The sequence below is a fragment of the Heterodontus francisci genome, chromosome 5 (assembly GCF_036365525.1).
Source record: "Heterodontus francisci isolate sHetFra1 chromosome 5, sHetFra1.hap1, whole genome shotgun sequence".
In the NCBI taxonomy this organism is placed as follows: domain Eukaryota; kingdom Metazoa; phylum Chordata; class Chondrichthyes; order Heterodontiformes; family Heterodontidae; genus Heterodontus; species Heterodontus francisci.
Window position 1 is genome coordinate 115,692,818 of NC_090375.1, and position 23,797 is coordinate 115,716,614.

Sequence of the window (23,797 nt, forward strand, 5' to 3'; positions counted from 1 at the left end):
TTTGATCCATTGTGCCTGTGCCGGCTCTTTGAAAGAGCTATCCAGTTAGATCCACTATGCTGTTCTTTCTCCATAGCTCTGCAAATTGTTTCCTTTTCCAGTATTCATCCAATTCCCTTTTGAAAAGTACTATTGAATCTGCTTTCACCACCCTTTCTGGCAGTGCATTCCAGATCATTGTGTGCGTGTTTGGAAGAAAATCTTCTCAACTCCTCTTTGGTTGTTTTGCCAATTACCATAAATCCATGTCCTTTGGTTACTGACTGTCCTACCAGTGGAAACATTTTGAACACTTCTATTAAATCTCCCCATTACCTTCTCTGCTCTAAAATGAACAATTCTAACTTCTCCAATCTCTCCACATTACTAAAGTATCTAATTTCTGGTAGCATTCCAGTAAATCTCCTCTGCATCCTCTCTAAATGCTTGACATCCTTCCTAAAGTGTGGTACCCAGAATTGAACACAATATTCCAGCTAAGGCCTAACTAGTGATTCATAAAGGTTTAGCGTAATTTCCTTGCTTTTGTACTCTTGTCTCAATTTGTAAAGCCAGGCTTTTTTTTTTTGAACAGCCTTCTCTACTTGTCCTTCCACCTTCCAAACTTTATGCACTTAAACCCCAAGGTTTCTGTTCCTACATCCTCTTTTAAATGGTATAGTTTAGTTCATATTACCTCTTCTCATTTCCTTCCAAATTGCAACACTTTGCTTTTCTCGGCATTAAATTTTATTTGCCCAGTTCACTAATATGTTCGTATTCTCCTGAAGTCTGCTGCTATTCTCACTGTTTTCTGCATTTTTAAGTTTTCTATTATCTGCAAACTTTGAAATTATGCCCTGTATACCTAAGTTCAGGTCATTAGTATATGTTGGAAGGAGCAGTTGTCGTAATACCGACCCTTGGGGTCATCATTGTATACTTTCCTTCAATCTGCAAAACAACTGTTCAGAACTGAACATTTGGAGTACTGTGTGCAGTTCTAGTCACCGCACTACAGGAAAGATGTGATTAAGCCAGAGAGGGTGCAGAAAAGATTCACAAGGATGTTGCCTGGTTTGGAGGGCTTGAGTTATAAAGAGAGATTGGATAGGCTGGGTCTGTTTTCCCTGGAGCGAAGGAGGCTGAGAGGGGACATGATAGAGGTATATAAAATTGAGAGGCATAGATAGGATAGATAGCCAGGGTCTGTTTCCCATGGTAGGGATGACTAAAACTAGAGGGCATAGATTTAAGGTGAGAGGGAGGAGGTTTAAAGGGGATCAAAGGGGTACATTTTTCACACAAAGAATATTGGGTATCTGGAATGAGCTGCCTGAGGAGGTGGTGGAGGCAGGAACAATAGCAACATTTAAGAGGCATCTGGACAGGTACTTGAATGAGCAAGGTATAGAGGGATATGGAATTAATGCAGGCATTATGGTCGGCATGGACGCGGTGGGCCGAAGGGCCTGTTTCTATGCTGTACGACTCTATGACTATGACTCCAACTATTCTCTGTCATATTCGAGCAATGAACATTTAAATGGTATTGCATAGTACTTATAGCACAGAAACTGGTCATTTGGCCAACAGGTCTATGCTAGTGGTGATGCTCCAACCTCCTCCCACCTTAATTCATCTTGCCCTATCAACAATCAACAATGATGATCTCCAATAAGAGAGAATCTAACCATCTCCCCTTGACATTCAACGGCATTATCATTGCTGAATCCCCCACTATCAACATCCTGGGGGTTACCATTGACCAGAAACTGAACTGGAGCAGCCACATAAATACAGTGGCTGCAAGAGCAGGTCAGAGGCTCGGAATTCTGCGACGAGTAACCCTAACCTCCTGACACCCCAAAGCCTGTCCACCATCGACAAAGCACGAGTCAGTAATGTGATGGAATATTCTCCACTTGCCTGGATGAGTGCAGCTCCAACAACACTCGAAGCTCGACACCATCCAGGACAAAGCAGCCCGCTTGATCGGCATCCCCTCCACTATCTTAAGCATTCACTACCTCCACCACCGCGTACAGTGGCAGCAGTGTGTACCATCTGCAAGATGCACTGCAGCAACTCATGACGCCTCCTTTAACAGCACCTTCCAAACCCGTGACCTCTTCCACCTAGAAGAACAAGGACAGCAGAAACATGGGAACACCACCACCTGCAAGTTCCCCTCCAGGTCACACACCATCCTGACTTGGAAATGTATTGCCTTTCCTTCACTGTTGCTGGATCAAAATCCTGGTACTCCCTCCCTAACAGCACTGTGGGAGTACTCGCACCAGATGGACTACAACCGTTCAAGAAGGCAGTTCACCACCACCTTCTCAAAGGCAATTAGAGATGGGCAACAAATGCTGGCCCTGCCAGTGACACCCTCATCCCATGAAAGAATTTAACAAATCCTATTCCGTTCTCCTTCATGTGCTGTCTGACAATTTCTATTGCTGGCAGTTTGGATTGTTTTAAAATATTTGTAATATTTTGTGAAATGATTTCTTATGTATCATCATGATTTGTATCCTAGTATAGTAAGTACATATTTCATGCAAATATTTTAACTGTAGCATGCTTTTTAATTTTTAGAATGAATGAATGTTTATTTGGATACTAACTGATTTATTTCAAAATTGTAACCAGTATTATAAGGAGAATATTGATCCTTCAGATGACACCAGCTTTCAGGGTGCAGCTCACATAAGATCTGGTCCACCCATGCATGAACCAGCCTCTTACAGGAAAGATGCATATACGTCAATGGAGGCTTATGAGGAATTGTTGAATCAAAAGCGACAAGAAGAGGATAAATATCGCAGATCTGATGATCCTGAGATTCGTCAGAGAAGGTAACAATAATAATGAAGCATTGTTGCAGATGAGGCAAAAATTGAAGAAGTTGATGGGGGGTGCATGATTTTAATGTAGATTATTTTCTGGATCGTATTGTAATGAAATGTCTACTTAACTAGTTCTGTTTAAATTATTTTGATTCACAGTGACATTCTATGTGAAAATGTCTCTTGAGACTCACAATTGCTGATGGATAACTGCGATCGAAACCACACCTATAAAATATTTTAATTCTGTCACTGCATTGATTGCCCTCTGCTGGATTCACTCAGTTAGAACTGTGGTACAACTAACTGGTTCACAGGAAGTTATCTAAGCTTTTTGAACAGTTATTTCATCCAAACCCTCTCTAAATCTGCATTCTTATTGGAGAACCATTTTATAAAACTCTGAGGAAACTGGTCAATCAACAACAATGTGCATTTATAGCCTTTCACATTGTAAAAGGTCCCAAGACATTTCACAGAAGCATTATGTAACAAAATCGGACACTGAGCCACATAAGTTGATTTTGGACCAGGTGACCAAAAGCTTGGTCAAAGACGTAGGCTTTAGGGAGCAACCTAAAGAAAGAAAGAGAGGCGTAGAGATATAAAGACGAAATACACAACAATTCAACAACAGCCATGATGGACCTTGAAACAACTGCACGTACAGATTTAAAGTTGCGGACAATAACTACTCCCAAATGGCTTTGCCAGTCGATGTGAAAGGAGTGTCACAGTTGCTCTAGTCCAGAACCAGTCAAAGAGTGTAACTGTTGCTCCTTGTAAATTACTTCACATTTACACTGCTCTTGAGGTGGCACTGCTGTTTGTGGCATGGATCGAAATCACGTGTTTTGGTGATATGTTCTGCGTACAGTGGTGCAAAAGCTGCTTTGTTTTATAGTTCAATTTTCTACTAACTTCATTGTTGATGTCAGTGGCAAACAAATATAAATGTACAGGAACAAAATATTTTCTAACTTTTAAACAATAGTACATTTGCTATTGGAGGCCATTACAAAGTATTTAAACTGTGGATTATTTCTTTCCAGAAATGTTCAGACACAAACAGACAGAAGATCAGGAGGTTATGATTTGGGCAACTACTTCCAGAGATCGAGAAATGAATACAGGTGAATAACCATTCAGAGCTATTGTTCCCATTTTGGCATTCATACACCCTATACATATTGTAGAACTGTTTCTAGTAGAAGTGATCTTGTGTTGTGCCAAGGTTTCCAGTTACATATGGGATAGAATGTTTTCATAAATCATGGAATTTCCTCAAATTTGTAGTCTGTCCCTTGCTTCTGGAGAAGCCAGGGAAATAACCACCAGCCACCAGCCCTTGTCTCCACCAGCCACCTTCCTTGATGTCAGATGCTTGTGCAAACTGAATAGCATGGTTCTGTCAGCCAAACAATGGGCGCAGAATGAAGAGTTAGAAGCTCTGTGCAGTGCAAACTCCTGCCACACAAATGGAATCCTCAACTCAGAGGTGGCTTTTAGCAGTCACTGCAATGGCTTTGTATGGTCTGGTTTTAAAAAAAAAGGGTCTTGCAGATTTATCCTGTTTTCCCTCACAGCACAGATTATTTGTTGTATTAAGTGGAAATGTCGAACCCTTTTCTGAGCAGTAAGGGCTGAAAAAGATCTGGTTCTTGGATTTCCTGATTCAGCAAAGACTGGCCCATCAAGATCCTGTACAGGGAAGACCTTCTCCCCCAGATGAACTGTCAGATTAGGCACACTGAACTCTAGAGTTTCCATTTGACATCATGGCTCGTGAAGGGACTGGCTTGGAGGAGTTGGGATCTAGCAGTTAGTTGTAACAATATTGCTGGTCTCCAGGAAAAACTCACATGGACACGTAGAAACTTTTTGTTTTCTGGTGTTTTTAATCATAATAGATCAAGATGATAATTTTTATTTTAAATTAAAATATTGTTCGATGTGGCGTAGAGCAGGGAATGGGGCTGACTAGATTTTTTTTATTCTTTCATGGAATGTGGGCATCGCTGGAAAAGCCAGCATTTGTTGCCCATCCCTAATTGCCCTTGACAACTGAGTGGCTTGCTGGACCATTTTCAGAGGGCAGTTAAGAGTCAACCACATTGCTATGGGTCCAGAGTCACATGTAGGCCAGACCAGGTAAGTACAGCCGATTTCCTTCCCTAAAGGACATTACAAACATACAAATTAGGAGCAGAAGTAGGCTATTCGTCCCCTCTAGTCTGCTTTGCCATTCAATAAGATCATGGCTGATCTGTTTGTGTTTTGAATTCCATACTCAACTCATTCAAAAGGAGTCTGGATATGCAGCTCAAGTGCCGTAAACTGCAGGGCTACAGACCAAATGCTGGAAGGTGGGATTAGAATAGGTGGATTGTTTTTTGGCCAGCAGAGACACGATGGGCCAAGTGGCCTCTTTCTGTGCCTTAAACTTTCTGTGATTCTGTGATTCTAAGTTGCCATCAACATTTAGATCTTCAGGTTGCTGTCAATTTCTTCTCGTGCTTTATTAAAATGCAAATTGTTGAATGAATGACAAAGAATGATGGATTACCCACTATAAGTTTTTCTAACCTCTGCTTTCCCCCATGCTCTCTTGAAGATATAAACCCATGCTGGATTATGATTCCACGGATATCCAGCAACTTAGATGAGTGGCCATTTTCACACACAATTGAATGTTGACAGGTTATTTGATTTCTGAATGTATCACAGCCTGTCCTCACTCAACATCCAAACATAGGCCCTTTCCACCTGGGGTCACTGGATATTAGAGGATCCTACCTGATTTTTTTTTTTGCTTTTCTCTGCAGGAGACATTAAGGCCAATTGTAGCATGCTAATTGATGTCTTGACTGAGATGAGCACAGACAAGGGACTGAACGTGAATCTTTCCTGATTTGTATGTTTCAGGGGAACCTGCTGTCTGTTTTCACTTAGCTGCATTATTTCTCCTGCACAGCAGTTCTAAAACCAGAAAAAAAATCCTGCTGTTTTTTGTCTGCCTTTGCAGTAGGTTTAACCCTGTAATCTGTATGCTGCTTTCTTTTCTTGATCTGTTGAGAAAAAAAACTTGAGTGAATCAAAAAGTGTAATATTCACCCTGAAGAGTGCCTGCAGAGTCTCATCGACAGGTTTGCGGCTGCCTGCAATGAATTTGGCCTAACCATCAGCCTCAAGAAAACGAACATCATGGGGCAGGACGTCAGAAATGCTCCATCCATCAATATTGGCGACCACGCTCTGGAAGTGGTTCAAGAGTTCACCTACCTAGGCTCAACTATCACCAGTAACCTGTCTCTAGATGCAGAAATCAACAAGCGCATGGGTAAGGCTTCCACTGCTATGTCCAGACTGGCTAAGAGAGTGTGGGAAAATGGCGCACTGACACGGAACACAAAAGTCCGAGTGTATCAGGCCTGTGTCCTCAGTACCTTGCTCTACGGCAGCGAGGCCTGGACAACGTATGCCAGCCAAGAGAGACGTCTCAATTCATTCCATCTTCGCTGCCTTCGGAGAATACTTGGCATCAGGTGGCAGGACTATATCTCCAACACAGAAGTCCTTGAAGCGGCCAACACCCCCAGCTTATACACACTACTGAGTCAGCGGCGCTTGAGATGGCTTGGCCATGTGAGCCGCATGGAAGATGGCAGGATCCCCAAAGACACATTGTACAGCGAGCTCGCCACTGGTATCAGACCCACCGGCCGTCCATGTCTCCGCTATAAAGACGTCTGCAAACGCGACATGAAATCGTGTGACATTGATCACAAGTCGTGGGAGTCAGTTGCCAGCATTCGCCAGAGCTGGCGGGCAGCCATAAAGACTGGGCTAAATTGTGGCGAGTCGAAGAGACTTAGTAGTTGGCAGGAAAAAAGACAGAGGCGCAAGGGGAGAGCCAACTGTGCAACAGCCCCGACAAACAAATTTCTCTGCAGCACCTGTGGAAGAGCTTGTCACTCCAGAATTGGCCTTTATAGCCACTCCAGGCGCTGCTTCACAAACCACTGACCACCTCCAGGCGCGTATCCATTGTCTCTCGAGATCAGGAGGCCCAAAGGAAAAAAAGAATATTCGACTGTAATTTTAACCCTCAATAGTTTAAAAGTATAGAGAGTAACTACCTGTATCAGTTCCATTCATGACAAGTAAACAGATTACTACAATACTGCAAATTTGCATTCCTTTGTGTTCTCTACATTCAAAAACATTGAAATAAAGTAAACATCCACATAAAATGAGAAGTTTTCCCACATAAGTATATGCATTTATTTATATTGCCTTCACATGTTGAAACATTTCGAAGCAGGAACTGTGGAAAAAAAACATTAAATACATACAATTTTGTTGACATGAAATTGGCTAATCTTTCTCCCACAGGCAATATAAAGAGAGGAGAGATTACGAACCACCAGCATGCATTGAAGAGGACTACAAGGAAGAAAACAGAAGACGACCAGTTTCAGCAGTGGGAAAATCTAGGTAAATATTCACAGTCTTGCATTTTCATATTCTGTGGCAAGGATACCCAGCTTACAGCTCTCGAGCCCAGACAATCCAGTCCTATTTCTGCTTAGGATTTTACTTTGCCAGTTTGTCATGTATAAATTTAGTGTGCATTGAGAGCTTGGGAAGCTTTCTTGGCATTGTTGCTTCTTTGGATAAATTGTAAGTCAGGACAGAAAGATCTGTCAGCAAGTTTAGAGATATTCAGATTAATGGGAATGTGGATTTATCTGCATGCATGAAACATTCGTAACGGGATAGACTAATTAATAGCACAAATAGAGATAAATGGGTTTGATCTAATAGCCATTACAGAGATATGGTTGCATGGTGACCAGGTGGGAAACTAAATATTGCAGACATATAGAACAGACTAAACGGGGCGGCACAATGGTTAGCACTGCAGCCTCACAGCTCCAGGGACCCGGGTTCGATTCTGGGTACTGCCTGTGTGGAGTTTGCAAGTTCTCCCTGTGTCTGCGTGGGTTTTCTCCGGGTGCTCCGGTTTCCTCCCACAAGCCAAAAGACTTGCAGGTTGGTAGCTAAATTGGCCATTATAAATTGTCACTAGTATAGGTAGGTGGTAGGGAAATATAGGGACAGGTGGGGATGTTTGGTAGGAATATGGGATTAGTGTAGGATTAGTATAAATGGGTGGTTGATGGTCGGCACAGACTCGGTGGGTCGAAGGGCCTGTTTCAGTGCTGTATCTCTAATCTAATCTAAATGGAAAAGCAATGGGGGGTGGCATGGTTCTTGCCCATTCACTCAAGGTGACAATGTTGTTTTATATCATTCTCTCAGCTTACTTTCCCATTTAATTTCATATCGTCAGCAACCTTGGATACATTATACTTGATCGTCTCATCTGAGTCATTGACATAGATTTTAAAAGCTGATCCCTGCGGTACTCCTTTAGTTACTGCATACCAACCAGAACATGATCAGTTTATTCTTACTCTCTGTTTTCTGCCTGTTAACCAATTCCTAATACATGCTATTTTATTATGCACCCCCCCCCCCCCCCACCCCCAAGCGCATGAGCTCTAATTTTAAGTAACTTCTTGTGTGGCACTTTATTGAATGCTTTTTGAAAATCCGAATATGCTACAGTCCCCTTCTCTACCATGCTAGCTACAACCTCAAAAGGCTCCAACAGATGTGTCAAACATGTTTTCCCTTTCATTAATCTGTGTTGAGCTATCTAACATTATGAATCTCGACACCATCCAGGACAAAGCAGCCCGCTTGATTGGCATCCCATCCACAAACATTCACTCCCTCCAGCACCGACGCACAATGGCAGCAGTGTGTACCATCTATAAGATGCACTGCAGCAACGTACCAAGGTTCCTCAGACAGCAGCTTCCAAACCCGCGACCTCTACCACCGAGAAGGACAAGGGCAGCACATGCATGGGAACACCACCACCGGCAAGTTCCCCTCCAAGCCACACACCATCCTGACTTGGAACTGTATCACCGTTCCTTCACTGTCGCTGGGTCAAATTCCTGGAACTCTCTTCCTCATAGCATTGTAGGTGTACCTACCCCACATGGACTGCAGTGGTTCAAGAAGGCAGCTCACTACCACCTTCTCATGGGCAATTAGGTAAGGACATTAAATGCTGGCCTGGCCAGCGACGTCCACATCCCATGAAACGAATAAAAAAAATTTCTTAAGTGGTCTGCTACCACGTCCCTAATAATAGTTTCTGGCATTTTCCCACCTACTAATGTCAAGCTACCTAGCCTATTTCTTTTTCTGTTTTCTCTTTTTCCCCTCTCTCTCTCTCTCTTTTAAGTTCCTCATTCTCACTAGTCCCTTGGTTCACCACCATTTCCAGAATGTTTTTTGTGTCTCTAACTTGATGGCAGATACAAAATAATCGTATAATTTCTCTGATTTCTCTATTCCCCATTTATACTTTCTCCTGTCTCTGACTTTAATGGGCCCATGTTTACTATCATTAATCTCTTCCACATTACATACCTATGGAAGCTTTTACAATCTGTTTTTGCTCTTGCTGGTTTACTCTCATATATTCTCTTTCTCTTTCCTCATCAATTTCTTGGTCATCATTTACTGAATTCTAAAATCCTGCCAATTCACAGGCTTACTACTCTTTTGGCAACATTATAAGCCTTTTATTTTAATATAATTTGATTCCTTTTCTTTGCATGTTTCGGCCTTAATCATGGTTTTCTTTTTTTCTCTCTGCTTTCGGACAGTGGTTGTTCGTTATTCTGCCATTGATACCTCCTCTGGACGCATCTTTTGTTTCTTTACTTGTCCCATTATTACTTCCTTTGGCTCTGCCCCACCAACTCTTTTGTCATTTAATGTCTCTCGTCTTCTGCCCGATCACATACTTCCCTTTTGTTCTTTTTCCATCCTCTCCCATTTGACCTACTTAAAACCTATTACATTTCTAATTTTTACCAGTTCTGATGAAGGGTCATCGACCTGAAACGTTAACTCAGTTTCTTTTTTCACAGGTGTTCCCAGACCTGCTGTATTTCCAGCATTTTCTGATTTTATTTCAGATTTCCAGTATCCGCAGTATTTTGCTTTTGTAAAATTTTTTCATATGGTCACTCTTCCCTAGAGGCCCGTTTACTACAAAGTTATTAACAAACTTTTTCTCATTACACAAAACTAGATCTCAAATAGCCTGTTCCCTAGTTGGTTCCTTGACATGCTGATCTAGAAAATTGTCTTGTATACATTCCATGAACTCAACCTCAACACCATTACTACAAATTTGGTTTGCCCAGAATATACAAAAATTAAAGTAATCCATTATTACTATAATACCCTTGTCACAAGCACCTCTTATTTCGTGATTTATACTTTGCCTGACACCACAACTATTGTTAGGGAGCCTAGAAGCTACTACCACCAGTGTTTGCTGCCTCTTGTTATTTCTTATCTCCACCCATACTGATTCTACTTCCTGCTGTTTTGAGCCAAGATCCTTCCTCACTCCTGTCCTCATGCTATCCTTTACCCCTGTCCTTTTCTATTTTGTCTGTCTTTTCGAAATGTCAAGTGCCGTCAGATATTTAGTTCCCAACCTTGGTAACCATGCAACCAGCTTGCTATAGGTATTAGATCAAACCCACTAATTTGCCTATTCTATAAATGCTTTGTGCATTCAAACAAAGTGCTTTTAATTTTCACCTTTTAACCATTTTTTTTTGCGATTTGGTCTTAATCACCGCTGCACTATTGCTATCAAACTCTCTGGTCACAAAATTTAGTTGCAGAGCGTCTGTATTTTTGGCACTATGTTTCATGTCTAAAATGGTGTCCATGCCACGCGTGCATTTTGGGTAGGTCATTTGCACGGGCGTGAGGACAAATGCCAGAAGAATGTAGAGACATCAGATCGTGACGTCAGTCAGTGAATAACACTGATTTGACCCTACTGGTGCCGATTTCAACCTCAAAACTCCAGCTGTTGCCTTTCCTTAACCTTGCACAGCTGACCATGCATTCAGCAGCAAGAAGGGCACCCCACCAGCACCATTTAAAGGGATCATCAACCACTTTCAGGTTAGTTTGCTGATTGATATCTACTGGCTGTTGCTGAGTTAATAGAAGTGCTTGTACTGCTACTTAAAGTTGGTGAAGTTGACGGGGAGTGGTGTGGCACATAATAAAGGCTTTGGTTCTCACTTCAGGGGTTCTGCTCAGACCACTTTCTCTCTGTCATGGGTGCTGTACTTTCTATCCCCCTTGGCCTGCGGCATGAAGGGGTGACGGAGCAGAGGCACTGCAGAGGAAGACAAGCTACTCAAAGAGGGAGCGGGAGGAGGGCTGTTAGGAGGCCATATGCACCCAGGGTCTTCAGGAATAATTCACCTCCTGGAACCTAAGCCAGGAACAGTATGTATGATGTCTCTGTTTCACTAAGGAGGTGCTCACTGAAATCTGCCACCTGTTGCAGGCAGACCTGCAACCTCAGCAGTATGAGTACTGCATTGCCAGTGGCTGTAAAGATGACCGTGGCCATGAACTTTGGACTCCTTCCTGGCTGGAGCAGGTGGCATCTCCAACATCTTGCAGTTCGCTGTCCACTGTTATGTAAGTGAGGCCACTGATGGTCTGTATGCAAAGAATTCATTGCATTCCCTCTTTCCAGAACAAAGCATGTGGCACAAGTATGCGACTTCTCCAGGATAGCAAGCTTCCCTGTGATGCAAAGTTCCCTTGACTGCACATGTTGCTTTGTGTTCGCCGCATGTAAATTCAGAGATGCATTGCACCCACAAGGGGTTCCACTCACTCAATGTCCAACTGGTGTGTGACCATATTCAGCACATCATGCTTGCCAGTGGCTGTTTTCCTGACAACAGTCATGATGTCTTTATTCTGCGCCCTGTACCATCAGTATTTGAGCCACCATGAGAAACTGGAGGGTGGCTGCTGGGCAACAGGACTATCCACTGACCGCCTGTCTCAGGCATTAGGTGGGCAGCATGCATATAACGATAGCCTCTTACAATTTCTCTGCCCTTTCAGTGGATCTTATGTCTTGGGATATTTAACTCCCAATTGTGAATGGCTTGCAGCCATCAGTCTGTATTGGCTGCCATGTCAGATCCTCTAAGGTGTATTTAGGCCTCTAATTCACTAAATTTATTTCTTATACTTCGTCTGTAGTATATGAAACTTTTATTTGGGTAGGAGACTGCCTTTCTCACACCTTTTAACTTAACACGTTTCTTACTTGTCACTCCTACTATAACTACTTGAGTTAAGAATTCCCTTCCATTCAAGTGTCTAAATCACTGTCTGTGACCTGAACTCTGCTTTTATCCCTTTTTTAATCTTTAAAATATCACTTTTTACTATTTTTACTGAACATTCCACTGAACTTGTCAGTTTAAAGTCCTTTTTTAAACCACCCTATTTATTGTTTCTGCTAGGACCTTGGTCGTGCATCCTGTCTCAACAGTATGCCTCCCTCCTGTCCCAGTACTGGTGCCAGTGTCCCATGAAGTGGAACCCCTCATTATTTCTTTAGCTACGTGTTCACCTTACCGATCTGTTTGTCCCAGGGCCAGTTCATACGTGGCTCAGGTAATAATCCTGAGAGTATCACCCTTGAGGTTTTAATTTAGTTGCTATCTCCTGATACTCTCTCAGCAGAACCTCCTCCCTTTTCCCTATGTCATTTGTCCCAACGTAGAACATGACAACTAGATCTTTTTCCCCTCCCTTTCCCAATTCCTTCATCGTCACATTGAGTTATCCCTTAGCCTGGCCCCATGTAGGAAATACACCCTTTCAGACTCAGATCCACCTCCTATTATTTAATCTCTTATAACTGCTACATTTCTATTCTGTCCTTTCGGATGAGAAAGTAAACTGAGGCCCTGACTGCTGTCTCAGATGGATGCAAAAGATTCCGTGGCATTATTTTGAAGAAGAGTAGGGGAGTTATCCCTGGTGTTCTTGCCAATATTTATCACTCAGTAAACATCACTAAAGCAGATTATCTGGTCATATCGCATTGCTGTTTATGGGAACATGCTGTGCATGAATTGGCTGCTGCGTTTTGTACATTACAATAGTGACTACACTTCATAAGTACTTCATTGGCTGTAAAGCATTTTGTAATGTCCAGAGGTTGTGAAAGGTGCTATATAAATGCAAGTCTTTCTCTCTTGCTCCACCCCTGACTCCCCCATTTTGGACAGCTTCGGTCAGTGCTGTGGCTGTCTTCCACACAGACTTGCTCTTTATCCTCACAGATATCAAGTACATTATAGCTGTTGGACAAGACCTGTGTCTGCAGGACCTCCTCCTTCATCATCCCAAAGTTTATCCTACCCATCTGACTGAGAACCACATTCTCCCTTTTCTACACATCTGCTTTCCTCTGAGGTGTGACTGCTCTGTAGAAAATTATTCAGAAATTTCAATCCCTTCCTTATGTGTCAGAGTGTCTCTGACTCGCCCTCCTGGAGAGTCTCAAGGCAAAGATATTTCCTACAGATGTGGCAATCTTGAACAGTCTCATTGTCCACAAATCAAAATACCGATACACAGCCTGCACTGCCATTACAGTGCAGATCGCCTACTTTTCCTTCATCATGCGCAATTCAAATGAAAAGGAAAATTCCAGAAGCATAAATTTTATTTTCTATGAATATATAATATATATATCTCGAGGCTGCATTTGCAGACAACGCAACCACTAGGTGGCACACTACTGGCAAATGTGCAAATGCAGCTTCATCGTCTGAAATGTCACTGTCTGTGACATCTCAGGCAGCTGCCAGTATTAAAGATGGCGCTGCTCACTTTGACACAAAGCAACGAATTGAACCCAAACCCCAACACCCCTCACTGGCTGTGATCGCCGTCTCCATCTCCCTCCCAACAGTACCCTGCTTCTTCCCACAATCACTGCCTCAATCACCACCTCTCTTCCCCATTCCCACCGCGATCACTGCTTCTCTTCCCCGCGATTGCCGCTTCATCCTGCTTTCGCCTGCTCGCTGCTCCTGACTGCTCACCGCTCCTGACTGCTCGCCGCTGCATCCTTCCACTCCCGTCTGCTTCTTGTTCCCTCCCGCCGCTCAGTCCCCGCCTCGCTACCCGGCGAAGTGCACGGTATGGAGCGAGCGGGGTGCTGGTGGCGAGGTGGGAAATAGTGGATAAAGCGGTGAGCGGGAGGTAGCAGGGAACAGGCGGGGGCGGGATGAAGCAGCGAGCAGGCGGGCGCAGAGGGAAGTGGGGAAGAGAAGCGGCGATTGTGGGAGGGAGCAGGATACTGTTGGGGTGGGGGTGGAGGTGGCGATCACAGCCATTGAGGGGTGAGAGGCAACACTCGGACATCATTATGTCTGCCGTTATTACCTGGTGACGTTGACCCGTGCCTGCACGGACTCATACTGGCAAGCTGGCAAATGCTCAGGCGCACTGATGACGTCGGCGATCGCTCTGCGCATGCTCTGCTTTGTCAGAAGACACTGATATATATATTTCTTGAAAAATTTCTGAAGCCTGTATGAAATTATTGTATGCATTGAGATTTAGGTTTTTGATCTTGAAGTTCAAATTCAATTTGTATGTATGTGGTGAACTCCAAAAAGTGTAACTTATTTCATTTATGTATGGAGTTGGTATAAAGTCAATATTATCTTTGATTATGTTGTGCCAAATAGTAATGATCCATTGACTGTCATATTCTCATGCCAGTAGATATTTGATAAATGAAGTACATGACTGTCAGAGACTACGCTCAAAGTCTGCTTCAGTGAAAGATGATGTCACGTTTGGTACAGGATTATTGTTGGGTAAGTCAAAACTAGAACTTTTTAATAATGTTAAATAATATTTTGCTTGCAACCAGATAGTGAAGCAGATTTTCGTGAACCATGATCTGCATATATATTTGGCATGAACGTTCAAGTTCTTAGTCAATGCTTTAACTTCCTCTGCATGAAAAGTGCAAAAATTAAATCTGAAGTTTCTTTTTTTGTCCTCCCTTTCTCAGTTATCTCCTACTTTGTCTTTTCCTGAGATACTGACTCATGTTGGGGTATGGTTCTGTGGGTATTGGCAATCTTTAATACCTCCTTCTCTCCCCCCCAAGCTAGTCCCATGATCTCTGCTCGAATGAGGGACACTGGGAGCTATTTCATAACATCACAACATGTATATGTGTTATAGGGGAATTGGCTTTAGAGGTGTCTGGCTACTATACTTAAATGTTGTAAGCTGACTATTAGTTGCGTGTTCTCCAAAGGCATGATTTATTTCATCCTATGGAATACAGATTGGAAATTAACTATCCACAATTTAAGGTTTATCCTGTATTTGTTGTGCTTTAAGTAATGGTTGTCAAATCAGTAATCTTGTGTTAAATATTTGTGGCATTTGTTCCTTTGTCCTAAATTTGATATGCAATGAAACTACACAAAAATACCAAAAGGGATTTAAGGAGAGGGATTAATTGGATTAGGGTGTGTAAATATAATTCCCCCAAGTCCTATTTTGATGTCTTGCATTCTGACTAATTTTTTCCATTCTAAGTTTTCATGTCCACATTTATAACGGAAACTGACTATGCAAATAAGTCTTCTAAGGATGATGCAGAGAGTTCAATTACAATATAACAAAATTGCTTTAGAAATGTTAAGCGTTGGTGAAAATTTGTGGCGATGCAAGTTTTGCTATATTAAGTAGATACAAAGGATATACTTATCGTTTCACAAAGCTAGTTCATCGCAAAAGATTGCAGCTCAATTTAGTCTGAGGTGTGTAGTTGTGGCTTACAAGTTAAATGTGGCATATATCTACTATTAGACTTGGGTGATGCCAAAGGACTGGAGAATTATAAACGTTACACCCTTGTTCAAAAAATAGTGTAAAGGTAAATCCAACAACTACAGGCCTGTCAGTTTAACCTTGGCGGTGGGGAAGCTTCTTGAAACGATAATTCGGGACAAAATTAATAGTCACTTGAACCAATATGGGTAAATTAAGGAAAGCCATTGTCGATTTGTTAAGGGCAAATTGTGTTTAAGTAACTTGTTGGAGTTTTTTTGATGAGGCAACAGAGAGGGTTGATGAGGGTAATGCTGTTGATATGGTGTACATGGACTTCCAAACGGCATTTGATACAGTGCCACACAACAGAATTGTGAGCAAAGTGTTATGACCAGTTGAGCAATGTGTCTAGGGGTCTTCTGCTGTCTTCACCTGGTCTTATTGTAATAGGGTTTTATTTTAAACACACTGTCTTTTGAGCTCCCTTTTTGTGAATCCTTGTTCACAACTTTCCAATTATAAGGCAAAGAAATGTGCACAAACAGGCTTTCTTTGGTTTAAAGAAGAAAGATGAAATTTATTAAACCTTAAACTTAAACTCTAATGTGGTTAATGCCAACAGATATAGGACGTGCCCACGCTAGCATGCACACTTGATACGTACATGCAAATAGGGACAGAAAAGAGCAGAAGAAAAGATAAGTAGAACAGTTTGAGGCAATATCTTGTTACCGTTGCTTGAGCTCCCTATAGTCCTTGATTGAAGCTATGGTCTTGCGTTTCATTAGGGCCCACTAGTCGTCTCAAAACCTTGTTCACGTAGGAAACCTTTTCTCTCTCGGAGTTTACTTGTCTTCAATGGTTTTAGTTCCCTGAGAGAAGAGCAGGCAGGAGAGATGTTCTCAGTCCATGAGCACACGATGTTCTCCCTTTGTCGGGAGTTCAAATTAAAAAAAAAACTCCCAGGTTGCCCAGCAGGATAGTCATGTGACTAGCTCTATGTATGGAACAGTCTCCGACATCCTTTGTTGGAACTTCAAATTTTCTGCAACAGCTAGTTAGCCATGTGACTAAAACTGGTCTGACCACTTCTGTGTATTGGGGAAGCAACTGCTGGTTTCCCATTATTTCAACATTGTCTGGTACTATGTAAATGTCCTTCCAGTCAGGGCTTGCAATTTTTAAGTTTTTGTTCATGTAGCAAAACACCGTGTTCCTCAATCTTGGCAGGTGGAGGATTTGCCTGACAAAAGTTATAGCTCATGGAATAAAAGGGACAGTAGCAACAAGGATATGAAATTGGCTGAGTGACAGGAAACAGACAATAGTGGTTAATGGATGTTTTTCAGACTGGTGGAATTGAACATGAAATTTACTTCTCATTTAAAGAAGCTACAAGAGTGGCTGTTAAGGAAATAGAAGTTTCACATTGCTACTGTAGAGTTAAGAAACATTGTAGGGATACAGTAGAGGGTGCTTCTATCTGGATCTGTAGCTGTACTTGATACTCAAAATTTATTTCCTTTACCCAAACTGTTCATGATTTTGAACACCTCTATCAAATTTCTCTTACCCTACTCTGCTGTAAGGAGAACAACCCCACCTTCTGCTGTCTCTCCATATAACTGAAGTCTCTCATCCCTGGTACTGTTTATAGTACATCTCTTCTGCACTTTCTCTAAGGTCCTGGTTTCCAGAACTGAACATAATATTCCAACTGAGGCCAAACTGGTGTTTTATAAAAGTTTAACACAACTTCCTTGCTTTTGTATTCTATGGGGGAAAAATTGGTCTGCACACGTTTTTGGTGTGATGGTCGCGATTTGCAACCTGCCCATGCCAGTTCCAGTTGAGGCAGGCAATACAGAAACTTTGTGCTGGCTCCTCGTTTAAATGATTTCTGCATGCAGCCCATTGTGACCTGTGCTGCTGGTTGGCTGTATGCAAAATAGGGGGCCTAATAGCTTGCAAGGCTATTATGTGTTCCAGCTTGCCTCCAGATCTTAAAAGGAGTCTGTCCCTCTTAAAGGGATGGTGCACTGATTAACAGAAGGCTACCATTGAATAGCACTGATGCAACTGCAACCGTGGAAGATGAAGTACCAGGGCAGAGAGAAGGCGCTTTGGTTCACAGATGTGGTGTCGGAGGCCCTCGTCGTGGAGGTGGACAGGAGGCTGTGTTCCGTGACCAGATTTCTCTGTTTCTGCACCCTATTTAAAAACGTACCATTTAGTTTATATTGCCTCTCCTTATTCATCTTACCAAAATGTATCATTCCATGTTTCTCTATAAAATTTCATCTGTCATGTGTTTGCTCATTTCACTGTATGTTCCGTTGAAGTAATTTATTATCCTCCTCATTGTTGACTGCATTTTGAGTTTTGTGTCATCTACAGACTTTGATTTCATGCCCTGTACACCCAAGTCCACGTTTTTAATATATATCAAAAAGAACTGTGGTCCCAACACCAACCCCTGAGGACCACAACTGTACACTTCCCTCTAGTCTGAAAAGCAAACACTACTCTCGGCTTTCTGTCCTTCAGCCAATTTTATATCCACGCAGCTACAGCCCCTTTAATTCCATGGGCTTCAGTTTTGCTAACAAGTTTGTTATGTGTTGCTTTATCAAACTCCTGTTGAAAGTCCATGTACTAAACATCAACTGCACTACCTTGATCCACCACCCTCTCTGTTATGTCATCAAAGAACTCAAGTTAAACAAACACAATTTGCCTTTAGCAAAATATGACTTTCATTTATTCCATATTTATCCCAATTGCCAATTAATTTTGTTCCAGATTAATACCAATGATATTAGGTCAATTGACATGTAATGGCCATGTTGATCCCTCCCTCTTTTTCGAACAAGGGTGTAACATTTGCAGTCCTCCAGTCCTCTGGCATCACCCCCATATCTAAGGATGAATAGAAGATTGTGGCCACATTTTCCACTCTTGCTTCCCTCAACAGCCGAAGATACATTCCATTTGGATTTGGTGACTTTTCTACTTGGAGTACTGGCAACCTTTAAGTACCTCTTCATCTGTTTTTATCCTATACAATATTGCTACTGCCTCCTCCTTTACTGTTGTATTGGCAGCAGTGAAGACAAATGAAAATACTGATTCAGTATCAGCCTTGCCTTCTGCCTCCATAAGTGTCTCCTTTTTGACCCCTAATAGTTCTACCCATCCTTGACTACCCTTTTACTATTTATACATTTATAAAGGACTTTTGGCTTCCCTTTTATGTTAATCACTAAATTATTCTCATAATCTCTCTTTGCCCTTCTTATTCTCTTTTTTTTAGATCTCCTCTGTACTTCGTGTATTCCGTTTGGTTCTCTACTGTATTACAAACCTTACAATTTATATAAGCCTCTTTTTTCCTGTTTCGTTTTAATCTGTACATCTTTTGTCATCTAAGGAACTCTAACTTTGGATGCCCTTCTTTTCCACTTCATGGGAATGTATCTGCTCAGTATCTGAACTTTGTCCTCTTTGAAGGCCTCCCATTGTTCAATTACTGTTTTGCTTACCAACTTTTAATTTCAACCCACCTGAGTCAGATCCCTTTTAATTTGATGAAATAAATGCTGCTCCAGCTATGTATTGTTATGCATGATTGTACCTTGTTCTTTTCCATAGCTACGTTAAATATGACATGAGGATCATTGTTCTCCAACTGCGCTCACTGAAACATGCTCCACTTGTTCTACTTTATTCCTGACAAATAGATCCAGCACTCCTTCCTTCCTCTTTGAGCTGGGAACACACTGATTCAAAAAAAGTTCTCCTGTAGACACTTCAGGAATTCTTGCCCCTTTTTCTGTAATTTGCCTGAAAATTTGCACTTCTATCTCCTTTCCAGTATTTGGTGGCCTATTGTATACATCCAGTAGCATAACAGCTCCTCGATTGTTGTTCTAACAAAATAGGTTCTGTCTTTGACCCCTCAACTACATCATCTCTCTCCAGTACGATAATGATTTTGATCAATACTGCCCCCTTTCCTTTTCCCTATTGTTATGACTGAGGCGGGAGGAGTGAACTGTCTTTTTCTAGCTCCACTTCTCCACAGGTCACAACATAGATTTGAATGTTTACCCAGTACCGATACGGCCAATCATATGCTATATTTTTATCCCAGAATAAAATGCACCAACCAGGTTTCTTTAATAATCAACAAAATTATCAGTTTATTATAAAACAAGACTTATCCAGTAAAAATGAAAAGCATTAACACGCAGTTGAAATATGAATGCAAATAGATATTCCCTTCTAGATACCCAACACACACGCTCACACACACTGGTTAAAAATAAAGAGGTTTTCCCTGCAGAGATTCACTTTACAGAAAGACAAAAAAAAAATACTTTGGCCAAATACTTGTTACTTCTTGAAAGAAACAGAGAAGATATGGAAGGATATCAGTTGTCCTTTGGTCTGGCATCCAAGTACATGGAGAAGGATCACTGGGATCTTTTCAGAAGCAGTTTGTTCTGGAGATGTTGAGAATTAGTCTGGTAGGCTTTCCAGGAGAAATACGACATCAGGGGTTTCAACTATCACTGGATTCGCAGGGTTCTTTAGACAGGTGGAGAAAGATGAGCTGGGTGTTTATTTCAGCAAGCGACAAACCCAACTGCCTTCAAAACAGTCCACACCCCAACCAGAAGGTCAAAACCTCCTGACCACCATAAATCTTGACGTCACTTCTCTGTAAACAACTTCCCTGGTCACCAAGGTTCCTGTTATTTATTTAGCTTAAGGCATGTGACATTCAGTAAAGATCGTTTTTAAACACAATGCTCAAGTGTCTTCCCTGTGGCTCTTGTTAAAAAAAAAACACATCCATGGAATCTTTTCAGTTTTCCAAATGAACCCATGTCCATAATCGTTAACACAAGTCCTCAAAACATTTTAAGAATGGAGCACCTTCATAACATTATCTTTCCTAACTACCTTGCAGCCAATATTATGTTTCCAACCTCTACTTCTTTGAGCCAGACCCTGCTATTGTCATTATATCATAGTTCCATGTGGCAACTTGTGCTTGTAGCTTACCAACCTTATTTATTGTGCTATGTGCATTTATGCACATGTGCTCCAAACTCATCTTAGTTTGCCTTGCATTTGCCCCCATTTGATTTCTACCTTATTCCTGAGCTATTAGTTACCTAGTGTTGTTTTTCTTTCCCAGTTCTCTGCACACCTTGTTTCTCCTCACAAAAATGTTTCATCTTGATGCCCATCCCTCTGCCAAATTAGTGTAGCTTTCAGTGGATTGAAAGATCATTAAAATAGATGGTTTAATGAAAAATTATACTAAGTTAGATGAGTACTTGATTCATTTTCACAGTGGAGGAAGAGGACAAGATATCCATGGTACAAGAAACTTATAAGTATGTTGAGGGGATGAACTTGATGCTATGTGATGAAGGAACTATAATATAAATGCAACATGAATGCAAACCTTCTAGAAGTCGCCTAATTGTTGTGTGCTAACTATAACATTGCTTAGTTCTCTCACCTCTGCTTGCGTTGTACAGATACCAGTCTATACCCTTTCTGTTCACTAGTTAGTTCAAACGTCAAACTAAATGCTGCTGAACGAGTCACTTTCTATAAAATGGGCAACTTTTGCGTTTCTTGTTAGTTGTGAAATGATTGCAAATGAGTGGTTGCTCATAGTTATGTTATTAGATGTTTGAAGAATCTTTGTTTTTTTAGTACAATTTGGGAAGAGAGTGGTGTAACTTTAATATTAACTAATCTTTAGGTAACAATGAGCGGGAGAGTGCCCAAAGGAGAAGAAGGGAGAGGTACAGACAGGAATTGTTGGAACAAATATCAGAAAAACAGAAAAACAAGAAACGGTAATTTATACACGAATGAAATTATTTTCTCAGTTCAAAGCTTACAATCAAGGACTACAATACCGATGCCTAAAGGTTATTAGTTCTAGAACTAAAATTGTAAAAATACTTCTAATTCACATAATTTTCTTCAAGTGTTTTCTCCCTTTATAAATTAATGTCAGTTATCTTCAGTTTACAAACATGGGCTGATAAATTATGACTGCATAACTACAAGTTTAGATGCTGTTCAATATTAAGTAAGAATGTTGGTTAATCATGCTTAATAACTTCCACTTTGTTTTACATTTTGTATGCAAATGTATTAGCGACCTGACTGGGTAACTGAAATTTATAGTATATGGCTACGCTTCCTGATTTTTGGATTTTATTTTTTCTTGTGCTTTTTTTTTTAAACAAAAAGGAGTGAATTCAGTTGTGAGCAAATATGCTAACATAAATGATTCTTAACTCCCTAATTGGCAACTATTCAAAATGGATGTTTACAGGTTATTATGGAGAAATATTGCTATCGAAAATACCAGCATTTGAAGAAGAAGATTATTCTCTAGAGGGCAAATACTTTCAATATAAAGTATTACTGCTTCTCAAAGCTTGGTTATTTATTTTTTGTATATAAAGCCTGGTGTAGTTGATTATTAGTGATGGAAGCTGTTATGATCCTGTTAGGGACCGTTAGCTTTAAAAAGAGAAAGTCAAATTCCCAGTTATTTCTGAAGGAATTACGCCACAAGACTTCATGTTTTAAACTAAACCTTTACTGTACAAGAGTTAAACAAAACAAAACACTACTAACTTAACACTACAATTTGGAAACACATATTTTAAATTTAAAATATTAACAGAACATAAAGATGAATACTTTAAACTCTAAATTTCAACAGAACACCCATGTTTAACTGCTACTTCCACCCTGAGTCCCCTGTACTCTGCAGGATCATGATAGTTTGTTCACTTCTCCTGGGATCAATCCAAAGTGTATCACAGCTTTTAGGAATTCATTTCAATTTCCTTAATTTTTCAGCTGTCTTGCGATGTTTGAGATTTCCTGGGAATTCTCCCTCTAGCATCGGCTAGCAAATCCCCCAATTCACTTTCAACACATCACGAATCTGGTTTTCCCAGCTTGAGCATGGGCCTCAAAACAGAAATACCCCTGGTTCCCGATGGCCTCTTTGTTCCTGAGTCCAACTGCTTTCAAAGCCAACTGCTTGTCTGAAGCCACCAGCTTTCCAAAAGCCAGCTGCTTGTTTAAAAACCAACTCACTGACTGTCTAAAAGCCCACAGCTTGTATGACGCCACCAGCCAAAAGAAAAACACCCTACCCAAAAGGCCTCTGTCCCAAGCAACCTCTATCTCCGTAGCAATAAGTACACATGGAATGTCCATGATAGCAACTTAAGTTAATTATTTCCAACTCCAAATCTTCTCTTTGTTCTGGGAGATCATATTAATAATGTAAACCTCTGATGGGACATCTGTAATCTCTGCAGACTTTTTGGCTCTATTAAGAAGCTACAAGAAGGGCCACCCATTGTTTAGTGTTGTTACCCCTGTAACTCTGACCTCTGATAATAAACATGGTAAAACCTTTGAGGTGTAAGTACCTTGGGTGGTCTGGCAACCTTTTGAATTCCGAAATTTCATTTCCGTGAAATTAAAAGTGACCTCTAAAAAGTATTAATATAAACCATGAACCAAGTGATTGTAACAAAGCTGACATGGATCTTGAAGTGTAAATAAAATGAAATCTTTGAAGCTTAAGAAATACTTTAAAGAAAACATTCTAACAACACTAAACTATTGGGTCGGTGATAAAAAAAAAAATAATTATAGGTTGTTTGAAAATAAAGCTAAGCTACCCTATTTTTGAAGGGTGTTTTTCAAATAAAAATGTCCATACTCTGCATATGATTTGTGGATAAATGCACTGTGCAGTGTGAAACTGAGCCATAATACCAGCTTGAATGTCTGGTATTTATTGAGTTTTATGATTAAGTCAGAATCACACTGGAACTGGGCTCAATATCCATGGATTAGGGTTAGGTGATGGAAAGTTGGCTAGCGTTCCCATTTCTGGTTGCTACCCAGTGACCTCTGCTAGAAGTGTATGTACAAATGTTGGTGAGAGTCAAGTTAAATTTCATTGTGTTGGGTACTGTGGTTACGTAACCTGATGATTTTCAGTGTCTGGCTAAGGGCTACTGCTGCTCATAGAATTATACACCAGCATCTGAGGGGGAAAATATTATTGATTTTTACAATTCATT

General features: G+C 41.1%; 1 protein-coding gene across 11 annotated transcripts in view; it reads left to right on the forward strand.

Moving 5' to 3' along the window:
- The window catches only part of LOC137370017 (centrosome and spindle pole-associated protein 1), a 302,437-nt gene that overhangs the window by 73,118 nt on the left and 205,522 nt on the right, over positions 1-23,797 (forward strand). For 9 of the 11 annotated variants that reach the window (XM_068031956.1, XM_068031948.1, XM_068031947.1 and 6 more), the window contains 5 exons: positions 2,638-2,843; positions 3,887-3,967; positions 7,230-7,331; positions 14,571-14,668; positions 21,430-21,526. In XM_068031956.1, coding sequence (XP_067888057.1) covers positions 2,638-2,843; positions 3,887-3,967; positions 7,230-7,331; positions 14,571-14,668; positions 21,430-21,526 — 584 coding nt within the window. The remainder of the gene's footprint in view (positions 1-2,637; positions 2,844-3,886; positions 3,968-7,229; positions 7,332-14,570; positions 14,669-21,429; positions 21,527-23,797) is intronic. The other 2 variants (XM_068031951.1, XM_068031953.1) reach the window with 1 other exon arrangement.